Source organism: Fusarium keratoplasticum, chromosome 5 (genome assembly GCF_025433545.1).
Source record: "Fusarium keratoplasticum isolate Fu6.1 chromosome 5, whole genome shotgun sequence".
Taxonomy (NCBI): Eukaryota; Fungi; Ascomycota; class Sordariomycetes; order Hypocreales; family Nectriaceae; genus Fusarium; species Fusarium keratoplasticum.
In genome coordinates this window covers 1,740,363-1,767,007 of record NC_070533.1, presented here as the reverse complement: position 1 = coordinate 1,767,007, position 26,645 = coordinate 1,740,363, and the positions used below count along the sequence as shown (strand labels likewise).

General features: G+C 53.1%; 6 protein-coding genes and 2 pseudogenes across 8 annotated transcripts, besides 2 other annotated features; 2 read left to right on the top strand and 6 right to left on the bottom strand.

The window, feature by feature from the left end:
* Positions 1–878: 878 nt before the first annotated feature.
* On the bottom strand, positions 879–3,352 carry NCS57_00719100 (annotated as a pseudogene). Its single transcript has 3 exons — positions 3,264–3,352; positions 2,320–3,207; positions 879–2,259 (listed from the first exon to the last, which is right to left on the bottom strand).
* Positions 879–3,352: a sequence feature.
* Positions 3,353–5,650: 2,298 nt separating this feature from the next.
* On the bottom strand, positions 5,651–9,342 carry NCS57_00719000 (uncharacterized protein; the record flags this gene model as incomplete). Its single annotated transcript, XM_053057047.1, has 2 exons — positions 5,651–7,040; positions 7,097–9,342. 2 exons carry the CDS (start codon positions 9,340–9,342, stop codon positions 5,651–5,653), a joined length of 3,636 nt encoding a protein of 1,211 aa, XP_052913242.1.
* Positions 9,343–12,320: 2,978 nt separating this feature from the next.
* NCS57_00718900 (60S ribosomal protein L5) lies at positions 12,321–13,449 on the bottom strand (the record flags this gene model as incomplete). The annotated part of the gene is made up of 3 exons (XM_053057046.1): positions 12,321–13,188; positions 13,244–13,281; positions 13,447–13,449. The coding sequence occupies 3 exons, from the start codon at positions 13,447–13,449 to the stop codon at positions 12,321–12,323; spliced, it is 909 nt and encodes a 302-aa protein (XP_052913241.1).
* A 408-nt stretch (positions 13,450–13,857) lies between these two features.
* Positions 13,858–14,845, top strand: NCS57_00718800 (uncharacterized protein; the record flags this gene model as incomplete). The annotated part of the gene is made up of 2 exons (XM_053057045.1): positions 13,858–13,908; positions 14,042–14,845. The coding sequence occupies 2 exons, from the start codon at positions 13,858–13,860 to the stop codon at positions 14,843–14,845; spliced, it is 855 nt and encodes a 284-aa protein (XP_052913240.1).
* A 59-nt stretch (positions 14,846–14,904) lies between these two features.
* Positions 14,905–15,777, bottom strand: NCS57_00718700 (Methyltranfer-dom domain-containing protein; the record flags this gene model as incomplete). The annotated part of the gene is made up of 1 exon (XM_053057044.1): positions 14,905–15,777. Exon 1 carries the CDS (start codon positions 15,742–15,744, stop codon positions 14,905–14,907), a length of 840 nt encoding a protein of 279 aa, XP_052913239.1. The 5' UTR covers positions 15,745–15,777.
* A 1,036-nt stretch (positions 15,778–16,813) lies between these two features.
* Positions 16,814–18,115, top strand: NCS57_00718600 (uncharacterized protein; the record flags this gene model as incomplete). Its single annotated transcript, XM_053057043.1, has 1 exon — positions 16,814–18,115. Exon 1 carries the CDS (start codon positions 16,895–16,897, stop codon positions 18,113–18,115), a length of 1,221 nt encoding a protein of 406 aa, XP_052913238.1. The 5' UTR covers positions 16,814–16,894.
* A 177-nt stretch (positions 18,116–18,292) lies between these two features.
* NCS57_00718500 lies at positions 18,293–20,038 on the bottom strand (annotated as a pseudogene). The gene is made up of 4 exons: positions 19,990–20,038; positions 19,544–19,919; positions 19,258–19,488; positions 18,293–19,208 (listed from the first exon to the last, which is right to left on the bottom strand).
* Positions 18,293–20,038: a sequence feature.
* A 970-nt stretch (positions 20,039–21,008) lies between these two features.
* Positions 21,009–24,823, bottom strand: NCS57_00718400 (SP-RING-type domain-containing protein; the record flags this gene model as incomplete). Its single annotated transcript, XM_053057042.1, has 3 exons — positions 21,009–22,993; positions 23,056–24,323; positions 24,492–24,823. 3 exons carry the CDS (start codon positions 24,821–24,823, stop codon positions 21,009–21,011), a joined length of 3,585 nt encoding a protein of 1,194 aa, XP_052913237.1.
* Between the last annotated feature and the right edge of the window lie 1,822 nt (positions 24,824–26,645).

The window sequence follows — 26,645 nt, the reverse complement described above, 5'->3', positions numbered from 1 at the left end:
CGATTTTCCCTTCAATCGTGAGAGGACCCATCTTTGATTATCTCTCATCGTAGGTTGCATCTGCGGGATCGCCTGCCTTTTCGCTGGGGAATCGACAGTTCAGACACTTTGTGGCTGAGACAGAGACCACACGTGACGACACCTCTGCACACCATCTTCCCAAAATATCCCCCGGCTGGCCCCGCAACTCGATCAGCTCAGCCCTGTCAACTTCTGGGCTGAAGTGGTGCATCGCATCAGGACAACACCATCGTGGTAGTTGACGCCGGCGCTAGCCTGATTCTTCAAGACCCTTCAACATCTAACCACCTTCCAGATTATTCTAGCTACCCTTTGTCAAAGAGACTAGAGTCCATCTCTTCATCAAGGACCCATCGCCGTCCTTGTCAGTCATGACATATACTTACCCTGAACCAGCCACCATCTCCATCTCGGCACTTGAGATTGTACCCCTCAAGGTGTTCACTCCCAAGAACCTGGATGGCGTCAATCCTCCATAACCCGGCTTGAAACATATCTCAAAGGCATCAAGGTCCTCAGCTTCATCTCACGGAACCAATCACGTCGATGACAAAGAAAATCTTTATTCATTATATGCCCAACTGAACTTTTCTACCTCAATAGCCTCTTCTCACCGGGTATATCTAACTAACCACCACATCAAAAAAGAGACATTCAAACTCTTGACCAAAATCCAAGAAACACCATGGTGTCCCGAACCAGTGCACAAATACCAATACCAATACAAGCTCCCATATAATGCATAATGCCAGACATTCACCAAAATCACCACATCACCAGAAACATCCATGGCATGGACCTGCAGTCAACATCGTGTTAATGTACTCCACCTCCACCTCATCTCATGCACCTCCAGCTTAGGCGTACGCTCTCCCCACCATGATATCCCCCACAGGCCGTCCCGAGAATGTCGCGTGCCCGGCATTCATCCCCACGCCTTCTCGCACCACCCCCCATCGCACCTCGAGCGCCTCCACGCCGCTCTCCCGCGGTACTCGGTGGCATCGCGCGCTGAGCACCGCTGAGCAGGTTCCGCCCCGGAGAGTGAGCGGGTTCCCTGCCGGCTGGCCGCCTTCAACGGCACCCCGGGGATCCACTTTTCGGAGCGATAGCCCCGCGACTCCGAGGCCTAGCACCAACATAAGGGCAACAAGCATAAGTAGGGGCAGTGGGCTGAAGCCAATGCCCGATGTAGAACCCTCGCTGTGGTCGAGTGACACGAGGAACACACCTTGGCTCAGGAGAAACGCCATAGCTGTCACCATGAAGAAGAGCAGCCATGACACAGGTCGGGGTAGGGTAAGGTATAGTGAGGTCGTCTGTGCTCCAATAGGCTGACCCGATGACACACGGAAGGGGAGAAGAGGGCCGAGCGAGTACTGAGAGAACTCGTGCGAGAGGAACAGGAGCGTCACCAGCGCGTTGGTCGAGACGTACAGGACACCCAGGAGAAGCTGAGGCAGCGCAGCAATAATTGCCAGGCCAGCTCGTGGTGATCCCTCTGGCAACTTGTACACCACCGTGGCCTTGCCGAATGACGAGAAAGGGTTCTTGGGTCCTGCAAGCGCACCCAACACCAGTGCCGCCACAGCCAGAGCAAAGGGGACGAACCAGGCCGAGGCCCAGACCGCCCATCGCGAGAGCGAGGGCACATGATACCACCGGCTCGACTGCGTGAACCAGTACTTGGCCTCACGCTCACCCCAGATGCCCTTCTTGATCTCAGCCTTGGTGATGAGGCATGAATCCTGCGTGGTGGGATCCGGGTCGGCGAGGAAGGAAGCAAGAGCGTCGCCAAGTGTGACAAGAGGATTGAACGATCGTTGAGTGAGAGCTAGGGCGAGAGAGATAACCAGAGCGAGGACGATGACAAGGTTGACAAGGGTGATGGCTCCGAGGAGGGGTCCGTTGACATTGAGCGAAGCTTCGGACTCTCCCTGGTAAGGTTCAGCGAGGCAGTAATCGATCGAATCCTTGGAGCTGTTGTTTTCGTCGAGCAAGTCCGAGAGTAGGCCTCCCTTAGCGGTGTTGATTTTGGAAGAGCCGGACTTTGTCACGACGAGACCAGAGCGGTAGTCAGTCTGGAACGCGTTGTCGAACACCGAAATGCACTCATCCGTCTCAATTCGGGTGAGAAGCGAAAGAGTCTTGACGTCCTGGTTATCGATATACGATTTCGAAACGAGGCGAAGATCGGTAACGGGCGCCGTATGAGATGTGATGATTAGGCCATTATAGCTGTGAAACTGTCAGCATCTCTGTTGCCGGTAAGCAACACAAAACAAGCCAGTGACCTACATTACTTGAGAGATAACGGCGAGCACGAGAATGACTGCGGAGAGTGTAGCTCGTGTGGGTGAGATCAGAGACAGGTTTCGCACAGATGGGATGCCGATATCGAGCCACTTGCGCTGTTCGTGAGCATTGTCCACCTCGGCGCGAGTTGGGCTGCTGAGAATCTGGAAGACGTAGTTGGCTCCGGCGATGAGGATAATGCCGAAGATGTTCACAACCGCCAGAATCCCTCGACTGATACCCTCCACCTGGTTCGACTTTCCCTCCATTAGAGACGAAACGTTGGTCGAGATATGTCCCTTGGCAGCTGCAAGGGCGAGACAGATAATGGAAGCAACAAGAATGAGAAGGGCCAGAAGAACATTTGCGGCGACACCTCCCCTCCAACCAGCCATCAGTGATCGCGGAGCCTGTGGTCGTTCCTCCTGGAGCATCTTTTCCCGTTCAGCCCTGGGCGTGCCTGGTCTCGAGTTGTTTGGTGAAGTAGAAGTAGAAGCCGAAGCGATAAAGTCACCATCAGTTCGTGAGTCACGAGCGCGAGGGAACTGACCCGGCTCTGGGCTCTCTGGGATGCGGTGCTTCCGGGCAAGAGACTCTGGTGTCTCTCCGCGGATAAAGTGGACGACATAGTCGGGAATGATGTCGCTGCCCAGCACAGTCGATACGGAGCGGCTGATGCTGCCGGCAGCACGGCGAGGAAAAGAGCCCGAGCTATGCGGGATAGATCGTGTGTTGGATTGTCGTCGTCCATAGGTGGGGATGGAAGATCGTGAGTTGGTGAAGCTGTGAAAGGGCCATCGGACAGTTTGCCGGCCTGAAGAAGAGGTGAAGCCTCGAGTCCGGCTCGTTGGGGGACGTGTTGTAGAAGATGATCCAGGTTCCTCCGAGATGCTGTTGCCGTGTAAGTCGACATCCGTTTCTGATGAGTAGCAAATATCATTCTTTACCTCTCAAAGTTCATAACCGAGCCCGGCTTCTCCCAAACCCATGGTCGAAATCCCCGGGCAGAAGGGGGGCCCTCCATTGAAGTGATGGTCTATGAGAAGATGGAGATGTTGGGGAAGAGTATGCAAACAAGTTCAGATCAAGATGAAGGATGTAATGCCAGATTGTGAGCCAGAGAACAAGATCAAATGGTGGTAGCACTGCTTCTCCAAAGGGGACAAAATAGACTCGGTCACTACGAACGAGGCACAAATCAAGAACAGACGATGTGAGAGGGGGGGAGATGAAAGGCTACGATGAGGAGCACGGCTAGCCTCAAAGACAGATACCAAGACGAAAAGAGGACGAGGTAGAAGCGAAAAGAGCGGAAGAGAAGAAAAAATGAGTGTATAGAAAGGAAGGCATCAACAGTCAAGTCAAGCAACAGGACAGGACGTGTTGAAGGAGGAGAAGAGACGGGACGAGACGAGGGAAACCCGGGAACCAAGAGGAGACGCGAGAGGAACACGACTGGAGAGTGCATGCTCGTCATTCAACTCCAAGGCGAGGGATCCCAGCTCTCGCAAGGATGCCCCTCAAGGGGTCCTTGTAAGCATTTGCATGAATTCGAGGGCCCCGCCGGCCAATCAACGCGGCCCGACGCCAACGGATATCCCGCTAGAGGGGCTTGCTCCTGTTTCGGGATCAGCACAAGGCTTTGGGGGCAGAGCCAAGGTCGGAGTAGAGGTGGACAGTTCTTTTTAAATCAGGAGCAAGAATGGATCGAGTCCCAGACCAATTACTCTCTGTGCTTGTGCGAACTTCAGGTCATGGATCCAGCACGGGCCAAACCACAGAGAAAGACGAAGAATAGACGCGAGCTCAACAGACAACGAAGCCATCTCGTTTGACGCCGGTAGTTGGGTACCAAGCAAGCAACCCCATCTTGCATCACAAAGGTCGCGATTCGCTGTCGAAGCTGCATCTCGAGCGGTGAAAAAAGTCGGCTGGCCATCCATCCATCCAGCCTTGCCAGCTCAGCAGCATGCCACATATAACTCCCACGTTAAGACTGCCAGCTCTGCCCTTCTTTTTTCGCCGCCCGACAGCCAGTGACTCAACACGTCGAGGCTGGGCTTAAAACTCGGCCGCCTGGGCGCATCATCGACCCTCTCTCGTCAGATTTTCTGCTGTTCAGAGTAGCATCGACGAAGGAAGGTCTGGGGGCGGTGCAGGGCAGGGGATACACGCGCTAGAAAAAAGAGGGCCGTCCCATAGCGCCCTAGATCCTGGGTTGAAACGCACGAGAAAAGAAATGTCGAAAAAGAAACACACGGACGGAAATAAAGATGGATGAAAGATGAGAGATGAGTCCAACTGATCAAGGCTCTAGACGTTCGAGAAGGCGGGCAGGCACGAGAAGGAAAGAAAGACCCTGTGGCTTCCTTGTCGTCTCACACCCTGGCACAGCCTTAACCCCAACAAGGAATGGCCCGTGTTTCACTTTGCCTAGAACAGAATAGCGCACGTTGCAGGTCGTTCTGGGTCTGGGTCTTCAAGTTTAATTAAGGGACGTGACATCACGGGCCAACAGCATGCCATTGCAAACGTCTAAAGAGACGAACGCTTCATTTTGCCTTGGCCGTGATAAAACCGTCTTACTCTTTCACTCACTCAGCTGTGTAGTGGATCACCATCACCTTGATTATCTCAAATCACCGTGTCTAATTATATCCACTTCTTATGCACACTCTTGTCCTCCCCGTCCAGCCCCCGGCTCTCCCGCTCACACGCATCATGAATATACCAACCCTGGCAAATAGGCACATCATTCTCGATAAGTATGCGCAGTTCATATTACGGACCATCGATATATCAGCCCTGGACGTCATCCCCAGACCAGCCGGGGAAGGAAACCTTCCAGGGTAGCAGCTGAAGCACAAAAATAGCATCACCCTCCTTCACAAACGCCTATCCCTTGTTTCTTCTTCCCAAAACCTAGCTTTCGCAGATTGAAACAACATCTATTCGTGATAACATTGTTCCCTCAAGTTTCCAATAGAGGATAGTCAACGAGCCCCCAGCCCATTCCATCTTACAAAGCCCACTATCCTCTTCAAAGAGCACGCAACAGCAACAGCAACTCCCCGCTTAAAAGCAAAACAGAACCAGAAAATCGTAAACGAGCGCCGTGGCTATGCGAATCTTGATGCACTTTTCAGCACAAAACGTATCCTCCCCCTCAACCGCCCCTCCCGTCCCTTGATTAGACCAACAAGTCCTCGCGTCTACTCATGACGACAACAATGTCGTGATCATTCCTTTACAGTGCTCTTGTTGGGCAAACCCCCTCGAAAACTTCCCCACTCTCTTCTCTTATCCCGAGTCTTCCGGACACTCGGTGCCTATTTCAGTCGGCGACCGCGCTCTCATCGATTGCGCTCTCGTCAGCTTTGTTGAGAGCGTCCGTATTTTTGGGAACGGTGATATTAGCACGAGCCTTGTGCTGTGCCTCGGCAAAGTGCTCCCAGTGCTCCGGGTCACTCTCCTCCATGCTCTTGAGCGCAATATCACGATGTTCTTTGAAGGCCCTCACAGGGCCCTTCTCCTTCACAATTTCAAGAAGCTCTCCGCCAATATCCTCCGCAAGTTCCGAGAGCATGCGTACGTGCTTCGGGTCTGAGCTGATATCGTCGATGGTACTGAATAAGTCCATCTGCTCCTGCTTGAAGAAGCCAACACGGAACCGATGACCGGCCCGGAGGATCCGGCCCTCTTCCTCTGCCAATGTCTTGGCCATCGAGTTCGACCTCGATAGTGCTCCGGCCGCATTGAGCTCGGAATCATCCTCGTTATCCGAAAGAGCCAAAGAGGGATCCTCTGGTGGGAGTACAATTGGAGCCTCCACTGCTCCCTTGGTCTCGGCCCGCGGTCGAGTTGGCTTGGCAGGCTCCTCGCGTGTATCCGGATACTCGTCCTCGAAACGCTTGATGATACCCTGCAATGTATCGTCCAAGAAGGTCAGCCTACGCAGGTTGTCCTGATCACCAGGATTGGCCCTGGCTTTGGTCAGTGCTGGCTGGAGACGGAGTCGGATCTTGCGAGCTCCCATCAACAAATGCTTCGACATATCCTTGGCCTTTCCTCCCGTTGATAATGTTGGCGCGGGCCTCGATTCACCGTTCTCGACCTCACGAATGAACTCGCCCGACTGTCTCCGGGACTCATCGCCCCGGTTCTTCAAGCAACAGGTCAGCGCCTTGACCACGCCGGTGCCTCCAATAACATAGTCCTCGTCGGGCGCCGAACCATCGAGGTCGATATCCTCGTCCTGATCCAGGACGTCGTGTCCGACAAGATGCGCAAGAACATCGGGATAAGTATGGTGCTTGTGATCATGCCCCTCAAGACCATTCTCAGCCAAAGTTGAAGCAAGAGCCGCATTGACATCGGCATCAGGGATTCGTTCCATGTTCCGCAGGCAGTAGGCAACGACCTGCTTGGCCATTGCTTTGACGATTTCTCCAGACCGTTCGCTGGGAACCTCAATGTCCACACAGATGAGGCTCTTGGACACACGAGCCGCTGCGAGTAGGGAGGCATATAGAGCGCAGGCCTCCTCTTGGGCCTCCTCAGTCCTCGCGTCGGCCAGCTTCATTATCTCGGTGTTGTTGGTAATATTAATGTGTGCGAGGGCCTTGACCTCGGGCAAGACTTCGACCAGGGCAATCGCCTGCTCTGGGGTCATCTGAACATCCTCGAGATGAATGCGCTTCAAGGCTTTCATCTTGGGCAGATATCTGGATCAAGTTAGTCAAATGATATATGCATATGGTAAGCAATTATGAAAACTCACCTTCTGAGCAAACCGACGGCGTTGGGGGTTGACTGGAACAACGCCGGATTCTGCGACAGATCGATGAAGCGAAGCTCAGTCAACTTGGCCATGGTGGGAAGAATCTTGCAGAGAGAGGACGGCGACAGGTTGCAGCCAGCCAGACTCATCGCCCATAATGTTGATTGATCGTTGTTGATGGCCGCCGCTAGGGCCTCGGTGTGCTCGCTGAGATCGTTTCCGCCAAGATCCAGACCCTCACAGTTACCGGCAGCAAGGAATTTGATGATATGCCGCACGCCTTCTTCATCGATCTGATTGTGTGAGACACCCAGCCGTCGAACACCACACTTTATTAGCCCGTCAATAATTGTCCCCAGTTGCTCCATGCTCAGGCCAGTCTCGCTCAGGTTGACCAATTCGAGAACTGAGCCGCCAAGACGTTCCCCAAGAGCCTTGGCAAAAATGTCTGATATACCTCGGGGAATTTGAACGCCATTGGGCAATGAACCATTCTGCTGCATCTGAGGTTGGCGAGGGAATTGAATCTGGGAGAGGTCAAGGAATTTGAGGGATCGACAGAGGTAAGTGAAGAGAGACAGATGCTTCCAACCATCAGGACCGATCTTGTTGTTTCTCAATACGAGTCGTTCCACAACACCACCTTGCTCCTCGAGGTCGTGCTTGGGTTTCCCTCGTTTCGGGACAGTGCGCTTTGCTGCAAGGAGACCGGCCAAGATGACCCGTACACCCTCGTCGCTCAGCCCACTGTTCTCCAGCAACACTTCCCGAACAGGTACAACGGCCAGATAATCTCCAAGGGTGATCAGATCTGGTAGTTGGAGCCAGTAGTTGGTTAGATCGAGCTTGTTCACCATGCCAGTCGAGGACGAGTAATTGGACGAGTCGTTGAGCTGCTCAGTGATCTTCTTAAGGATCGGCGTCTCGCGTAGCTGACAGCATCTTCGGTAGATGCGAACAGGGTTAGTAGTTGGGTAAGACGTCGTCTTAGGAGCCTTGACAACCGGAGGCGTCTTGGTGTTGGTGGAAGAGTCGCTACTGTCATAACGAATTTCCATGGGGATTGATCCATTGGCCTCTGCGAGCTTGCGCTTCTTTTCCTTCCTGGCCTTGCGCTCCTCCTCGCTCTTCTTTTTCTTCTCCTTTTTCTTAGTGTTCTCTTCCTTCTTCTCAGATGCCGGGGTCGTGTTGTCGTTGGTGGACTCGTTCTTGGCGGCCGGAGCAGGAGGAGGAGGAGGAGGAGGAGGAGGAGCTTCAGTTCCCTCCTTCTCGGGCTCTTTGGGCAGAGGTTCCCCAGTGCTCTTCACTGCTCCATTGGTCTCCTTCTGTTCCTCTACAGCCTTTGGGTTTTTGAGGGCCTCCCCCTCCCCCTTTTCCGTGACCTTTTTCTTTTGCACCTTGTCGACATTGTTAGGCTGTGCAGTTTCACCCTCGGCGTACCGAGGCATTGGCGCAATTTCGACGTCGACGCAGAAAGCCACCCTTCGCAATTTGGCGCAATGGAGTTCGGATATAGGACATCGCTCCCGGTTCTGGTCCACATTCAAAACCACCCTGTCGACCAAACCGTGTCCTAACTTACCACCAGGCGAGAGTGCACCGCTGGAGGACGAGGATAGACGTCTAAACACACCCAGGAAACCGGCTTGACCACTCTTTGGCGGGGCTGGTATATAAGGACCGTCACCTTCGGGTTTGGAGGCATGTTGCAGGACAGCATTCTTTGTATGCGAGAGCTTGGGAGGAGCGGGATCGGAGGCTGGACTGGGCGTCTCTGGTATTGAAGCCGGTGTGGGCGGGTTGGCGGGCGGCGAGCTGGAGGAGAACTTTGCGGAAATATTGGAGAACCATGAATTGCGACGGTGCGGCGGAGTTCCAACGGGAGTTGGTTTATCTACAGAATTCGAGCGCGAGGGTCTTCTTTGAGTAGCGGAGCCGTTGGAAGGTACGGTCTGGCCATTATTTGTACCGTTGGTATCGGGCGACGGGTTGTCAGTCGGGGCCGAAGCCGGCGATTTTGGTCTCGAAGTTGCGCCAGGAATCTGTCGCGGTAGGGCTGGCGAGGGACTCTTGGAAGGAGGTGAATTCCTTGACGCTTTTTCTACTCTAGAGGTCAGTTCGGAGTCGTCGTCGTGGTTATCGCGGGAGGCGATGCGATAGGACGAGGACGGGTGGCGACTTGGAAACATGCCTTTGGGAGCGCCATGGGTCATCCAGCTCACATCGACGCCGTGGACCTGCTCCATGCTGGGATGGCGGCAGCGACGAGGCTGAGGAATGTGGATAGGAGAGTAATAGATGGGATGCTGTGGATATATTGGGGTGAAGGAATATCTCAGATATCGGATCAAGGGAGGGATTTGTAAAGGAAAGAGGAGAGAAGGTGTGTCGAGGTGGTGGTGGTGGACGGCGGGCGAATGCTGGAGATGGTCGAGGGTGGGCTGGATTTGGTTAAGAATGGTTTGGCTGAGTGGAGGGAAGCTAGATTGGATTGCCCTGCTCAAGGTCCAGTAGTAGCAGGTACCCAGTAACTAGGTTGGAGTACCGGGAACGGTGGTGCGCTTGCGCTTGTGCTCTATCCGTCGAGTACAGGTACATTTACCTTTCTACCGGCATTAGTCGCCTAGCGCGAGTCGGACGCTGGCATGGCTCGCGGTCTCGGCCTGGAGCGGGACTATGATGACGGGGGGAGATAAACAATGAGGCTTCAGTCTCTTCTTGTTGTTCTTATTCATTGCCATCCATGGTAAACTTATGCGCAGACGGGGGCAAATGCGCGGGCGTACAAGTACCGTCGACTTGAGGCGAGGGAAACGAGTGGATTACATCCATGTATCATGGCCATTCATTCATCGCCAGCTCCAGCTCGGGTGCTTGCTTTGCTTGTGCTGACCAAGGCATAAAAGTAAACTAAACTCTGTACTTGTACCCTACTAGCTAGGGCTGGATCATCAAGCATGACGGGGTTTGTGGAGTCCTTGACTGACGGATAAAGATGCATGGTCACTTTTTTGTACGCGGGATGGGAGGGGAGGGATCCGATTGATACCATTGACGAACAAGCTCGCAAAAAGGAGACTGACTGAGCGAGTGTAAGACCATGACAATTTCAAAAAGGCCTTGTCCCAGCTCCAACCAGCACAAACAAATCCCCATGATCAAACGGCAAACGGGTAGAGGAGGCTTCGGGCGGGCAAAGAGTGTCGGTAGGTACCCCGGCTTTATCGGCGTCAGTGCGAGCGCCGCGGCCGATTCTAGCGACCACCACCCATCATGGGTTGGTGAGATCCTGGATCCCGGATATCCAATCCTCGGAGACTGGGCACGGGAGAGAGATTTTGCTTTGTAATTCTATTCCGTCCAGCCAGCCTTGAAAAACCCAATCCAACTTGTCGTGGTTTTCAGCCATCGAGATGTAAACATGGGGGAAAAGGGGTAAACCGCCATTTCGAGCTGGGGAGAATTAAAACAATGTCCCCCCTCGTGGGTTTCCCGTGCAGCAACGTCTGATGATGCATCTCCCCTCAGCCCATGATGGGCGCAGAGCAGAAATCGACAGAGGAGGAAAAAATCGTCACACAATCCATCACTCGTGATACCCGGTAACTGACAGGTTGCAGAACCCTCGAAGCTCACGTGTCTGGAGGGAAATCTTGGCGAAGTGATGGATGTCATCAGGGTTCGCTGCTGTTGTTCCCCGTCACACAACAGTTACGGGATCCATTTCTCTCTCACCTTGAGCCTTCACCTTGTGTCTTGTTCAGGAGGGCAAGTCCGGGGAGCCAATCAGGCTGGTATTGAAGGTAAGGAATATGACATCAAAGGGGTGAGGGAGGCATTAAAAAAAGCAAAAAAGGTGCCCAGAGATGCCGAGCTTCGTCCACTACGTACCGAGACATGGAAGAATCCTTTTACACGCATAGCGTGCATCCGTCAACTTTTTTGACAGCTACTGAACGATTCCTTTTCTATCACGACCAAACTGCCTGACTTTTTCCATCTAGTCTCCGATCCCAACCTCTGGACATGGCTGATGATGGGATGTTTTGGCGTTACTTTCGGCTGCCCCTCCCTTGCACGCGCCACCCCAAACAGAAATCGTCACCAAGCCCGCAGATTGTCTGATGCGATGGGATGGATGGGGATACCCGCGCGGGTGCCCGCCCGCATCACGTCGGGGCCGGAATATGCGCCCGCTCCGAGAGAGAAAGACAGAATCGGGAATCGCCACGACGTTTACCGCTGAAAATAACGAAATAACGCCCGAGCCCCAGCAAACAAGTCTCTAGCTCCCCCTGCCGAGCTTGCTTTTCCCCGGCGGTCGCTTGTCCATCGTCAACAGAGTGCCGACCTCGGCCCGCGATCCCTTCATGTTTTCCTGCTCGAGACGACCTTGATTTCATCATTATTCAAGGGTCCTGCTCCGTCAGTATCCACTCCCGGCGTCAGGTTCCGTTCCGTGGAGAGCGAAGAGCCATTATTTCCCCCCTGGATGGATGGATCCCCCGCCTTCGTCACTCGCTTCTATTCTCCCGTGATGGATACATGTAACCTCCAATACAATTCCGCCGCTCGGGACTGGACTGCAGAAGAGGGATATTTGTCAATCGCTTCCGTCAGCCGCCTCTAAGCAACCTCCGTCACTGTCCGAGTCCGAAATACCCGGAGGGAACCCTAACCCCAGCGACGGTGCCAGATTACTCATGCATCCTCATGCTCATGCTCTATCGGTCTGGTATAACTTTAAGAGAGATTAGCTCCGGGCCGTTTCTTCCAAGTCGCGAATGTCCACGAGATGCAAGACTTGGTGGGAAACTCTCTCAACTGTTGTCTTACCAATGAGCTCACCACTGTTGAGCCTCATGTAAGCAGCAGTTCCGAGACTTGGCGATGGTGTCGTGCCCTAAACTCAATGACTTGAGAAAGTTCAACGTCAGCCCTGCCAGCGCTCGTTTGAGTTGCATGCACCTCTCAGACTAGGCCCACAACGGGTAAGGGCACACGCACGCACATACAGCACACACACTCACACTCACACGACAAGCACAAAACTTGGATCGAGTACAATCAGACACCCGTTCACCACAGCTATGGAATTTGGCGGGAAGGTATCTTTTTGATAATTCATTCATGTGACCCAGTGTACGGACCTTTCCTTTCCTCGAAACTCCAAACCCAATGCCAAGGTTAACAATCGTCAAATGCCCACACGGTTGAAAACTTTTTATTCCTCGTCCAGAAGCTCGGCGATGCGCTCCTGCACCCGCTTCTCCTTCTGCTCCTTGGTCTGCTTGGGGGTTCGGTACTTCTTGGAGATGGCCTTCCACTCCTCCTTGGTCTTCTTCTCACCCTCGCCCTCGGCCTTCTTGAAGGGGTCCTCACGGATGGCGGCGTGGGCCTCAGTGTAAAGGTCCTCAAGACCCTCAGCCTCGACGTCGTCGTCGATGTACTTCTGGAACTGGCTGCGGTAACGCTCCTCATCGTCGTCGGCAAGAGTCTCCATGTACTCAGCGACGTGGCCACCGTAGATATAGTTGCGGAGGACGTCAGCGTCGAGCTCCTTGGTCTCCATGTCGTAACCGGGGAATCGCTTCTCGGAGTGGGGGACGAGGATACCACCGTCAGAGGCACCCTTCATGGCACCAAAGACACGGGCACCGGTGGAGGTGCGCTTCAGGCCAACGTCGAGGAAGACCTTGAAGGGGCGGCGCTCGCCATCGTCGGTCTCGGCGGCCTCGGTGAGGGTGAACTCACCATCGGCCTCCTCGACACCGGTGAAGTCCTCGTCGAGGCCGAGCTTCTTGAGGGCGCGGCGGGCGATGAGGAGACCGGTGGCGTAGGCAGCGGCCCAGTTGGTCAGACCGTGCTCGATACCGTAGGCCTTGAGCTCGTGCGAGTAGGCAGAGACGAAGACCTTGTCGCCAGAGATCTCAGAGGTGACGATCTGGCAGATGATGTCCTTGTTGGTGAAGCGGACGACGAGGCGGTACTTGGGCGCATTGTACTTGTTCTTGGCCTGGGTGATGAGGCGCTTGCGGGCGTAGTAGTCGGTCTTGCCCTGCTGGCGGCGCTTGTACTTGGTTTGGTAGCGGCTGTGATTTGGTCAGCGTGATTTCTTCAAAAGCAGAGCGAAGCAGAATAACTCACCTGTAGTACGCGCTGTTCTTGACCAACTTGTGGAAAACCTATCGCACATCCCCGAGTCAGCAATTTGCGCTTCAGATTTGCTCATCCTCGTTCCGAAGCAACTTGCGGTGACTCTCGTCGAGCAATTGGCATTTCTGCCGAGAATAAAAACATCTAGAGGAGTCCTCTGCTGAGCGACTCCCCCGAGATAGGCCTCAACTTACCATCTTGACGGTATTTGCCAACGACGACGTGTGATGCTGAGGTTGGAAAGTTGATGGAGGGATTCAAAATCGGGCTGGTGGGGGATAATACTTTTCTGTGCCCTAATGAATCGCCAAAATCGCTTAGCTCGTGCCTGTGGACCTGGGTTGGGGACGAGGCACGTGATCCAGGACTTGAGGCAGATAACCGATAAGAAGGCCTTATCTTAACAATTTTCCCCGCGGAATGCTGGGGAACCCATGCCGAGGCTCATGGGTGGGGTTCCTCGGAGTTGAATGTCCCAAGCTCCGGCTTACACTTGGGTGTCATCGTCGAAGAGTAGCACAGATTTGACTGCAAGACTTGACCGCTGATTTTCTGAACTATCATCATCATTTCCAGCACCTAATCTCAGGTTCCGTCCAGCAAAGATGCCAGAAGAAAAGCCCAAAGTCCTCCTCTTTGACATTGGGGGTGTATGTGTAAGTAACCCCGGTGACATCAACACTCTTGACCGTTCCCCCTTTCCGTCTCTTCCGGCTATCCAGAGATGTCTTTTCCCTTACAAAACGTCGGATTCGCAGGGATACTTCTTTCAATGCTAATATTCTCCAGGTCGTGTCGCCGTTCCAAGCTATCCTGGACTATGAGTTGAGCCTCGGCATCCCCCCTGGATGGGTCAACTACTCCATATCCAGCACCGCGCCCAATGGATATTGGCATCGGTTAGAGAGGGGAGAGATACCCATGGACGACTCCTTTTTCGGCGGATTTACCCAGGACCTTCATGATCAAACCAGATGGGAGGCGTTCTACAAGAGAGAACAGGGCAAAAACCCCAAGCTCTTGAAAGAGACACCACCTGTTCCCGATGTCGATGCGAGATGGCTGTTCAACGAAATGATGACCGTCTCGAGCAGTCCCGATCCTTGGATGTACCCAGCGCTGAAGAATCTCAAGGAGAGTGGCCAGTATATCCTGGCTGCCCTGAGCAACACGGTCATTTTCCCTCCAGGTCACAAGCTCCATATCGACAACTTCTTTGACGAACCGGTCCGAGCACTATTCGACGTGTTTGTTTCTTCAGCTCACGTTGGAATCCGCAAGCCGGATCCCAAGATGTATCAATTCGCTCTCACGCAAATTCGCGAGCACGCAGAGGCCTTCAAATGGTTGCCTCGGGGTCAGGGGCTAGGCTGGGATGAGGGCATCGAGGCGGGAGATGTGGTGTTTCTGGACGACATTGGTGAAAATCTAAAGGAGGCGCGCAAGCAAGGATTTCGAACAATCAAGGTGAACCTGGGGAGGGCGTTTGAGGCTGTGGATGAGCTTGAGCGAGTGACTGGCCTGAAGCTCGCTGGCGATCATCCAAAGATACCCGTTGAGCCTAAATACCATCAGGTGAAGGCGAAGATGTAAGGTGATATTATAATGGGTTTGGAATTAGAAATTAGAAACTGGGCGAGATACGCCGTATCTCAAATCTTTCGGGCAACATAGACGTAGAGAATGTCGGACACTTCAATCTTGCCGTCGACTGCAGCATTCTCCCACTCTTGCTTGAACTTGTCTCGGCCACTGGCTCTCAGGGTGTCCGCAATAGTCATGCCAGCAAGAGGGCCGTTCAAGATTTGATCGAACTGCGCATCAGCCTGGTCGAGGTCGAGGTACGTGCTGCCGAGACCCAAAGCCTTTTCCACAAGCTCTACCTTTTCGACCACAAAGCCCTGCCGCTCTAGTATCTCGCTGAATGAGTCTTTGGACTTGATCCAGGTTCGATTCGAAGGGAAAGGGAGATCCAAGCTTCTAGCGACCTTTTCCACCAAGACGCCAGAGGGAAGATTTTGCTCGTGGGTGATGTCGATGACGACCCTGCCGCCCGGCTTGAGATATTCGCGCCAATGGGCAACGACTTGCTCTGGATGTTCAAACAGGACAAATGCGTTTGAGCAGAGAACGAGATCGAAGCTACCCTTTTGCACGTGCGGGCATTCGTTCAAGTTGGTAACATCGTGCTGAACCAACGTAAGGCGACGAGCCAGAGTTGGGTTGTCTTTGAGCTTCTCCCGCGCCTTTTCGAGCATGGCAGCTGTGACATCGACGCCGATGACAGTGCCATGATCGCCAACTCGTTCAGCTGCAATTATGGCGTCCAGACCAGTGCCGCATGCCAGGTCAAGGATGTGATCACCCGGCTTGATAGGCGCTACATCTGTGAAGCGTTGGCTGTATTCTGGGTGCCAGGAATCTTCATAGTCGGTTGCCCGCGGTGTATACATGCGCTGAGCGGAATCGATCTGGCTCTCAAAGGAAGTCATCGTATTATTAGGTGTGTTCCGGAGTGTATGCTCTTGGTTGATCGGATTGAGGGGTTGATGGTCTTGCAGCGACAAACTCTATATTTGTAGCTCGAAGCGTCCTTGAACGCGCCTACAGTAATCAATATTGGGCATGACTGACGGTGACTCGTCCACCCGAGTTCGGCATACTATTGCACGAATTGACGCTGGTTCATGTAGTTGATTGGTTTTTGATTGCGACATTGTGTCTAGTAGTGGTTGAGTCATCTAGACGTCTCTCTGGACTGAGGGAATTCCATTATCATTGGACATGCATATTCTTCACATCCCAGATGCTGCCTTACACAGATCCATCGTTGGATAAGATAACAAGATGAAGTGGAAGAACTCTGGGCTTCTATTCTTGCGCCATCTTCTCCACTTTCCGCCCTTCCCGCAACGGCCCGCTCCCCCGTGCTGACGATGCCTGCGATGCCTTCATAAACGTCATCAGCTACAAGGAGATGGCATCTAGATCCGGGTCGAGTTTCAGCGGATGGGCTAACAATGTCGTAACGCAAGGCGCAGTCAGGGCAGATGTGCAGAAATGTGCCTCGCCTCGATGCGGGTGCAAGGCCTGAGACCGGGGTGCCACTCCGGGGCTGAATCACTAGCCAAGACTCATTTCCAACACACTCACAACTAACACACAAGAATAGATACAGACTGTACTGAATATTCAGAGTATTTTTTCTGACTTCATATCATCTTCAAGAACGAATACGATGTTCATACTCGGGACGAAATGAAGCCTCATCGTCGACAAAAGCTATCCGTCCCCCACGAGAAGCAATGGATGCTTGAGCTACCAACCAACACCTGTTGGCAGCTCCCTCTCTGTTACGAGTCTTCATGCAGCCATCACGAGGGGCTCCACCCAGCTGATCCCACCTCCCCCTTCTGGCCAGCATCATGACCCAAGTCGAGACAGTTAGGAGGCCCTCCAAGCCGGCTCCGCCTCGATGGGCGCTTAACCCCCATCTCGGAGTAGGCAAGGTAGGTGCTATATATCGTCGAGTATCTGCGGGAATGTTGGCATAGAAACCATCACCAACCTCCTCTTATCCAATCCTCTTATCCAATCCTCTTATCCAATCCTCTTATACCGTGCGTGGACTTTCCTTGCACAATGGCCGCTTCTCCTTCTGTTACAACATGGCCTGCCACGGCCTCCGCTCTGCGGGAGCTGCTCGACATGGATGTCTGCCACAGCATGACATGCCATGGCAAAACCCAGAAGAAGGACAATTCGCGGTGCACTGTCAATATCAACAAGAACGACTGTAATAAAGCGGCCAAGCTGCTCGACCAGATTGTCGAGCTTGGCAGTTTCAAGGCTGCTGAATCAATCCTCTCTGAGCTCGCATATCTGATCATGTGCAAGAACAAGAGGGTAGGCCATGGGGACAAGTTTGGTCCCATTCAGATCTCGGAGTGGAGAGTTAAGCTTGAGTCAATTCCGATCCCTTCAGTCGAGGACGAGGAACAAGAGAATACCTCGTCAGAAGATGAAGCTGAGGATTACTCGCCAACACCTCCCTCATCAGCCTGGCATTCAGATGCCGAGACTGACGAGGAGACTTCCACACAAGAGGAGACCCCAGGCTTGGCTACCCAGACACCTTCATCCACACCCGACTCCCCCAAGACCACCGAGGAAACCAAGGTCGTTCACAAGTTTGAACGCTACAGCCTTGTTCGATCAACAACATTCATCAATAAGAAGATCAGAAAGCTCTTGCTCCGCCCACTTCTGAAAACCGAGACTTATGTTGATGGATACATCTACACCTACACCTTCCCCGAAAGCTACCACGACGCGGCGCCCTATCTCAAGATAGGCTTCGCCAAAGACGTACAGGCGCGGATGGCTTGCTGGGAGACCCAGTGCGCGTACCGCCCCAAGGTCCTCGTCCAGCAGAGCGCCGACCACTACGTCAAGATCGAGAGGCTCGTCCATGCCCAGCTGATCAACCAGCGAAAGGTCGAGGCGACGGGCTGCCCGGTGTGCGGCATCCGTCACAACGAGTGGTTCAGCGCCAGCTCGCTTGACGCATCTAGGGCTGTGAGCCTCTGGGCGTCATGGATGAGGCAGATGCCCTATGATGAAGAGGGACAGCTGAAGGGCAAGTGGAAGGCCCGCATTGAGGGTCTTGACATGAGTGATGCTGCTTGTTGGGAAGAGTTGGTGAATGCCATCTACGTTGACGACGAGGATGATCTCTCAGAGGAGGATGAGTTCCAGTGGTCTACCGACGACGAGTCTCACCACTCTGCAGAGGAATACGAGATTTATGACAGTGAGGACGCATATGATGACAAGAGCGGGTCGGATGATGATGAGGAATGATGGTGGATGTGAAACGACGCTTGAGATGAGGATTGTACGATTTACGCACCAATGTCTGGAGTTTTGGTCGGGTTGGCTTTGATTTACTATAGATTTCTTCCGTTATGATACCCATAGAGTTGTTGATTTACATATTCACATATACCGTGAGATCCGATATGTGACACATCAAATCAACTACCATCCAAATGGCCGAAAGTTCCATGCGATATCATTCAAAAGCCCTCCAAGCCGTGTCATACCCTCTTCAGTCTCGCCATCTCTTGCTTCCATCGAGAAGCCATGCATAGAGGGCATCTTGTCAGCATGTTCACCTTCGAGTCTTGTTTCAAACCACTCCTTCAGCAACCGCGTCTTCGTGGCCAGCTCCCCCAACGTGCTATTCTCGGCCTTTTCCTCTTCAGAGAGCGTGTCTCCTGCCACGGCAGCAAATTCTTGCATCGCCTTCATGTGTTGTGCCTCTGCCTTCTCAATGTGCGTCTGTATCTTCCCCAGCACGACGCTTAGGTCGAGTATCTGCCGGGCGGCCGCGGGGTCCCAACCGGGCGCGTCGATGAGCAGAAGCCGTGCCGCCAGAACCATGACAAACGCAGCTTGATCAGTGGTTATAATGGAACGTTTTAGTATATCCTCTGGTGGAGAGGACAGGAGGAGGTCAAAGAAGGACCGTATGGCGTCGAGACAGTTGCGGAGGCAGATCAAGAGATACACAAACGGGGCAACGCCTTCGTCTGGATGATCCGCCACCATAACGGCGGGCTCGTAAAGACGCACTAGGGTGTACTGATGATAAAGCTGGAAAATCTGATGATGATTTGCAGGATCATTCCGAGTAGCTACTTCAGCAAGGCGTTCCAGATCAGCCCGAAAACGACGCCCGTTACCTTCGAGGAGAAAAGCATAGGGTCTAGAGAGGGTGCGCTCATGTGGTTCACCAAAGCCTTTTGACAATCTTTCGCTCAATTCAATAAATCGTACGAGATGTTCCAGGGCGGGGCTAGATGTCGCGCTTTGAGAGGCGGCTATGTTGTTGCAGCAGATATCAATATGTGCTGAGTCAAGGGGGTTGCTTCGAGACTGTTTGGTCGAGATACTTGGATATGTCAGTGTTCTGCTGTAAGATACTCATATTTTACACTTACACTGAAAGAACGCAGTAGAGGCCAAGAAGACAGCACTGCTCATCTAAAGAATGTGCCTTTACTTCTTGTCGCATCTTTTCTGTCAGGCCCGAGGTCCCAGGCTGGTTATTGCTGTTGACCTGCTCGGGCGACGATGAGGGCATTTGAGTAATTCCTAGCTTGTGTGCATATCCAAGACCAAGAAAAGCAAGGTTCGTAACCTGGCCTTCGTCGATGTGGCAAGTGTGCGCCCTGTTTAATCTCATTAGCCATGGGCAACTGGCTGCAAAGCAAATGAACATCTTACCAAGCGGCGACAACTAGCAGACCTTGAAGTAGATCCAGAGTCCTTTCTTCCTCTACCAACATTCTATAGCCCAGATACGCAAGCGTGTTGCGTTTCATCTTGACAACTCTCGATCTAGGCAATGGTGAAGCAACAAGCATGATGGCTCGGAACAAGAAGGGCTTCTCTTTATACAAGTCTTCGGCTGTTGAGTCTTCCTTCATAGTTACAAGGGGAGAGTGTAATGTATGATTCCGGCGGAAAGTAGTCAAAGCATGAGTTGCTTGAGGCCATGAAAGCCCAAACGGGGGTTGAAGAATGTGGGAGTTTAGTGGAGAATCGACCTGCGTGTTATTCTTGACCAGACTTCCACCACCTCTTTCATGATCTCCAATACCTGTGAGCAATCAGTTTAAGCTATTAATTACGGGACCTTGCTTGTTGGGTAGGAAAATGGCCTTACATACCATTGTTCTCATGTCCCCCTGAGACGGTGGTTTGCTCTAGGGTAGCCGAGCTTGAAGCAACATCAGATGCCCATTCTCATAAATCTAATGTAGTTTAATAATACCTGTCACTCATTTTTATCCTCCTAGGCTTTCTCAAGCTTCTCGTAGTCTGGGGCAGGCATTCTATATTCATGCTCTGACACCTTGGCTAGGTTATCCACACGCTCTCGACGAGTACGAAGCATGGCAGGGAGTACTCACCTATCACATAGATGGCGCGCAATATTCTCTTGCTGAAAACGACATTTCGCCTTCACTTTTACACAAGAGACGCATGATCTAAGCCGGCGCGGCGGGCTAGAGGATCTTTCCGCCATGGCCGGCGAGGGTTTTCGAGGATTGTTCCTGGATGATGATGTGGTCAGTCAGCAAGTGGTAGTTAGACAAGCCAACCTAGATTCGGACCAAGCTTAACCCAGGGTGACCTTCAGAGATAAAAAATACTCTGCGTTCCACACTGAGACTGTGACCATTCAGGTATCTTCTATCGCGCACTAACTGCCCAATATCCTGCCACCTCAACACCAATATCAACGTTTTCCAGTCCAGCCGCTTGCATCTCGCCTGTTGTCTCGTTATCGCTTCGTGCTTTTATTCGATTTTCCTAGCCTCAAGTATATACGAGGCTAGAACCTCTATATCTCACTGCCCACATAACTAATGAGCGCGGAACTCTCAACCAAGAGAAAAAGAAACTACAATATCAAACATGTCCTGTGAGCCATGATACATACCGAGGAACAATGCCTCGAGATTGGTCCAGGCCTCGACTCCCTTCCTTTCCCTTCCCTTCCTCCCGCCTTGAAAACGCCAACGCCAACCCTGAATCAAACTGTAGTGGTATCTGTTTGCAAAACACATTCTTCCTGACCTGACACAGATGCCCTATATCTCCAAACGCCGGACCCAGGGCCCAAATCTCCATTGGGCTGCTCTTGCTTCTTCTCCACTCGCACATATCCGCTTTTTGCACCCTGTTAATCGTCGTCTAGGATTTCAATCACAGCCGCTCGTGCCGGCATGGTGGATTCAGACCGCCGAGTATCCCTTTTGGCCACTGTTAGGGGCCTCGGCCCAGGTGACTCGTCATCATCAGAGTCATCTGGCTCCTCGACAGCACACCACGCTCCCGTGGCATCTATCGTGATGGCCTTTGTCCGCGTGTCACCATTGGCCACCAAAGCCTGTCTAACACCGACAAGGTAGTCGTCAACCCAGAGACTGCTGGGGCGGGCATCCTGCCCGCAAATTGGGCATTTCCACACATCCACCAGCGAGGGCTCGTCCCCTACTTGCGACGCTCCCCCCCCTTGTTGTGCCGGTTTCTGGGGCCGCGTCTGGAGCCACGTCTCCAAGTCGAAGCACTCCAGGTGTTGGCAATGAGCCCCTCGAACAGGAATGTTGAACCTAGTTGCACTGAAAGGGTCTGCCAACGAGACCGACAGAGTCTCATCCTCGATGATGACATCGTCAGAGTCCGAGCCGCGTAACCGTCCTTGTATCTTCCGCTTCGTATCCTCCATTGGAATTCTTCGTCCTGTCTCGATCATCTTCATGGCAGAATCGTGGCTAATGGTCTCCACAATCTCAACTGCTAAGAAATACTTGACGCTCAGTCTTTGATTTTGTGGATTTTGAGGAAAACTCAATCTTAAACTGTTCTCGCCCTCAACCAAGAAGTCGGTCAGCTCCATTGGCTGATCCTTATGGAAGTGCTGCTTTCGACGCAACTCCATGCAGGTACGGTTGAGATCGAAAAAGATGTAAGGAGGCCACTGTGCTGCTGCCAGCACCCAATCTGCCTCTTGAACCGCTGTCTCCTTGGCAGACCGCGCGCAGGTACGAAGTCTGTATCGACAAGAGCCTTCAGAGTAATAACAGTATGGGAGACCTTCTCCTTGAGTCTTCCTGGCAAGCCTCCGCATGTGATCTTTGGGCACGTTGAAGCTGAATATTCGTAGACCTGTTTGTGGCGCAATCAACATGGGCTGAAGCGCAAACTGTTTGATGTATTGGTAATAACGAGTATTCGCCGGTTGTGCAGGGACGCGCCGAGGGCTACGCAGGCCAACCTTGTGCAGACCAACCTGGAGCGACACTCGGCCGTACGGACTCATTGGGTACTCTGTCTCAGGGATTGGTGCGAATGCCCGTCTCGGAGGAACTGGTCGGTGGACACCAGGTGGTTGGTATGCTTGATGCTGCGGCATCAATGCTTGTACTAGGTGAGGGTAGTTTGGCGAAGTGGGTGTCAACACGGCGTGCTGCATGTGGGGAAGAGGTTGAACTGCTTGATGGGGATGCATCATCTGGGTGTGAGGATGTGCCATTGGGGCCGGATTCATGACTTGACGAGGCCCAGATTGCGGAGCTTGTTCAATATAGTGAGGCTGGACGGTCGGAGGATGTTGCAGGTAACCCCCCTGGGCATTGGGAACTGACTGCGACGGGTATGCAATAGAGGCTGCTCTCCTTTGCGGATGGACCGGTGGTCCATTTGATAAGAGAACAGGAGCCTGGAGTTGGCCCTGGGAGGGCAAGACAGGGGTTTGCGGTGTACTCTGAGATCCATTCCTTGAATGTGATGGTGAGGGCCCAGCACTGGCCGCCCCGGGTAAGGATGGTGGTTGAATCCGTGGGGAGTAATAGTTGGTAGTAGATGGAGGCTGAGCTATCCGAGGATCGGCTGGCACATAGTTAGGACCAGACCTTAGATGCTCCTGGAGGGCCGGACTGCCCGGTGGGGGATGTTGGTTGGTGATTGCTGGACTTGACACTCTGCGATCGCTAATCGAGGGACGCGGGGCCAATGCGTCGAACTGAGGCACTGAGGGAGATTGTGCCAACGCTGGTGATGATACCGCCGTGTGAGATGGGACTACAGGCGATTGAGGCACTGAGCGTTGTCCACGTCGTTCAGCGATCGGGGCAGCGTGAGCGATTGCAGGAGAGAGCATTGCATCTATGCGTTGGAAGAGAGGTTAGTATCCAACGCAACTGTAAAAGGGGATATAGACAACGTACTAGCTGGGAGTTGTTGCTGCTGTCGTAATTGTTGATGCTGCATTTGAATCTGGTGACGTTGATGTTCTTGCACTACAAGACTTGAGTACTGGGCTATGATCTGAGACCGAGCTTGGTTGATCTTCTCAGGAGTGTCGCCGCGATCGGCCGCAGCAGCTTCATTAGTTCGATCCGTCTCAAAGATGTCGTTTATCGCATTTGCTACAGGGCCGTCTTTAATGCCGAGCCATCTGCGACTCATGGTAAAGAACATGGCCTGCAGCCCCTGAGAAGGGCATCGGAGTAGCTCGATCAGCTCGCAGGCAAGGAGCGGATGCATCCGGCTCCCAACAGATTGAATGAGATTATACCAATTCAATGAGAGCTGGATCAGAAACGTGCCAATGTCCTTGGCCAGGGAGGATGGATGAAATACTCTCAAGACTTCCGCCAGAGGAACAGGAAAGTTGGCAAACCATTCCAGATGAGAAACCGACATGGCTTGGTTATTTCTGAGGACGGTCTGTAATGTTTCAAAGGAACCATCAACTTGGCTAGGGTCGACTAGACCCTGGAACATCTTGTGGACTGGTGCTTTATCCAAGGACCAAGCACAAAGGATTTGATGAAGTGCGATGTAGAAGTGATCGGTATTTGCACATGCTTCAATCAAGATCCTGTAACGAGGTTTCTCGACATTGTCATTCAGAAGTCCCGCGCTATCGCACCCTTTCACGCGGCTAGTAATGGTTTCTTTCCATTGCATAGACAGCGCCTGGTTTCTCAACTCGTTGGGTGTGGCCGGGCCTTGAACACGGGCGCGCTTCGCCCGATGTAGATGTACATCAGAGTTAGGTCCATTGGTCCTTGCCCTGAGTTCTGGAGGTGCAACAACGTCGATCTGCGCGTTTGCTGGGAGGGATGCTGGTAGCACCGCTGCTTGGTTGACCAAGGCAGCTGGAACCTGCGCGCTAACTGGGAAGGGTATCGGCAATGCCCCTGCTTGATTGACTGAGACAGACGGGGTAGAGTCAACGGTCATGTTACGGCTCGGCGGTTCGGTTGGGGGTGGATGAGGAGGCGTAGAATTCGAGGTTTGCTCCTGGAGAGCCGGAGCAATATTTGAAAAGGGTACTGCGCCGTCTCGGTCCACGCCGTTAGGGAGAGGGTGCCTCGATGCTGTGCCCTCGGGGTGGGCGGTTGGCAAAGTGTTGGCGCAGTCGTGCTGGTTTGCAACATTCGGGCTCGGTGCGTCAGTCAGTGCTGGGGAAGGGAGGACAGTTGAAGCTCTAGAGAGTGAGTTAGCAGGAACGACAAGTCTAAGAGCGCTTGTGTCATGTATTGCGAGCTAGACAAGCTAAGGCTGCCAAGCGACACTAGGTTATTTTCCCCAGACCAAGCGTGACACAAGGCCTGGATGAAACTGCGATAGATAGGAGAGAGGACTCTTCCTGTACCTAATTGTTTCAACAGAAGCTGTCGGCTGATTAACAACGTGACCGATGGAAATGTTCCCATGCTGTGGAGCAGTCTCGTTCGGGGTAGGCAGGAGAGCGGTGGTGACGGGTTCGGTAGCGGGCTCTGCTGTTGGGCGTCCTCGCTTTCGAGGTTTGACCTGGGAGGGTCTGGGTTCCTGCCTGGGAGCGAAGTCTGTAGATGAACCGGTGGTCATCCAAGAATGATTGCGACCGCCGAGGAGCAAGTTGAGGGTTTCATTTGACGTCGCGATCTGATGGGATTCGGAGGGAGGGACGGCCCTTGGCTGGATTGACCTGGATGTTTGTGGCATTTCACAGGTTGGTGATATCTGGGGAAGTTCTGGAGAGGCGATCGCGTATTAGCCCGGGAGAAGGTCGTAGTAGAGACGAGATCGTGAATACCATCTGGATGTTATCTGGGGATCATGCTCAACGTCGCCGCTTTCTAAAGTCCAGAGCCGACAGGTTAATCATGATTCGCCGGATGGTTGCGCGGAGGGCGAGGGTGTCAGCGGCGACGTGCTGGCGATCGCGAAGCCGAGGCGAGCAAATCGAGACAAACGTGTCGAGGGTCAAGTCGTCTGCGAGCGAGGATTGGAAGAGGAAGAAAACCAGTGCGGTGCGGTGCGGTGCGTTGCGAAGGAAGGTGGTTGAAGCGGCAAGCGGCAGGCGGCAGGTGGAGAAACCGTGGGAGACGAACGCGGCAAGTCCAGTCAAAGGGGTGCAGTGCAACGCAGTTGCAGCGCAGTGCAGTCGCAGACCCCGGGCAAGGGGAGAGAACTGGAAGGAACCAAACGGACGGGGACGGGGAACCTACAGTGAGGGTGATGGAGCAAACAAAGAAGAAGACGGGCTTGGGCAAACGTGATGTTCTCTTAAGCCATCAGCCAACCCATAAGCCGTCAGCCGGAAGACGGCTTTTGCTCGTTGGGACCCTCTTCGCCTGGTTGGTTTTGGTGCTGCATCGTTGGAGCAGCAGCCCGTTTGTATGCTCGCCGAGGCCGTCCTGCGATTGGGCTGACATGGACACTGTGGGTGGAGATATTTTTTTTTGGGAGGGGGATGTAGCGGGGAGATGGGGTCGGCCAAGATCACCAGTCCCTCACGATATTTACGAGGTGGGTAGGTGCTGCAAGTAAGGCAGACTGATTTCTTTCGTCTCGAAATACTTTCTTGAATGGTGGTGCGCATGGCGCCTCATCTTCCTCCCATCTTTGAAGGTATATATATACAGTGTTGAGCCAGCGGCTTCTTTGTCTTAAAAGCCATCTGTCCCCTGACTGGTCCGGGTCTACCTGGGCAATGTGTACGTATTGAATGTAGGCAAATCCACTTACACACATGATTGTGAATGCATCAAATTTCAAGTTCATCACACACAATTACATAACTAATATGATCCTCGATGACGAGAAGAAAATGTGAAGAACCCCTCTCAAATAGGAGGCTTTCGGATAATTGCGTCGACGCACTCGAACCCACTTGAGCGTGCTTGGCTGCTATGTCTTGCTTGATTCTGGCATGCGTCGAGTTGTCGATGCAGGACTGGTGATGGTATCCACTTGGATCGGGTAGTGTGGACACGGATGTAAAGTCCATGATTCGTCTATTCCCGTGTTTCGATGAAGATCTAGGTTTTCCCAACAACTGCTCCAACTTGTCTTGTGCCTGACGATATCTGGCGTTATCAGGAACGCTGCTGTCAATGGCGTCTGACTCGCCCATCCACTGAAACGCAAAAAGACCTTGCACCTGAAAAGACCGAGCGAAAAGACGCAATTGCCCCTGCTATGATCTGACAGTGTTTGAAGTCGATCAAACAACCCAACTCCAGGCATAATAGAGTTATGCCGGACGCTTCGCTTCCATGACCCCGGCGAAACAAGACCACCTGCGGGTGCCCAGACCTACCTGAAGTTGTGAGCATCAGAGTCAGGTAAGTTGAGTTGAGTTGTTGGGGGCCTCGCTGAGGTTGCAAAGTGCAAATGCACAGCTTATCCCGCGGGCACCTTCTCGTCCGTCAAGCCCCCTTGTGCCTGCCTGTAGGCTGTTCGTTCCGAGTAGGTACTGTACCTAGATGCGGCAGGAACGGGCAAAGTGATAGGCAGGCACCACGATGTTGCAGTCGGTCGC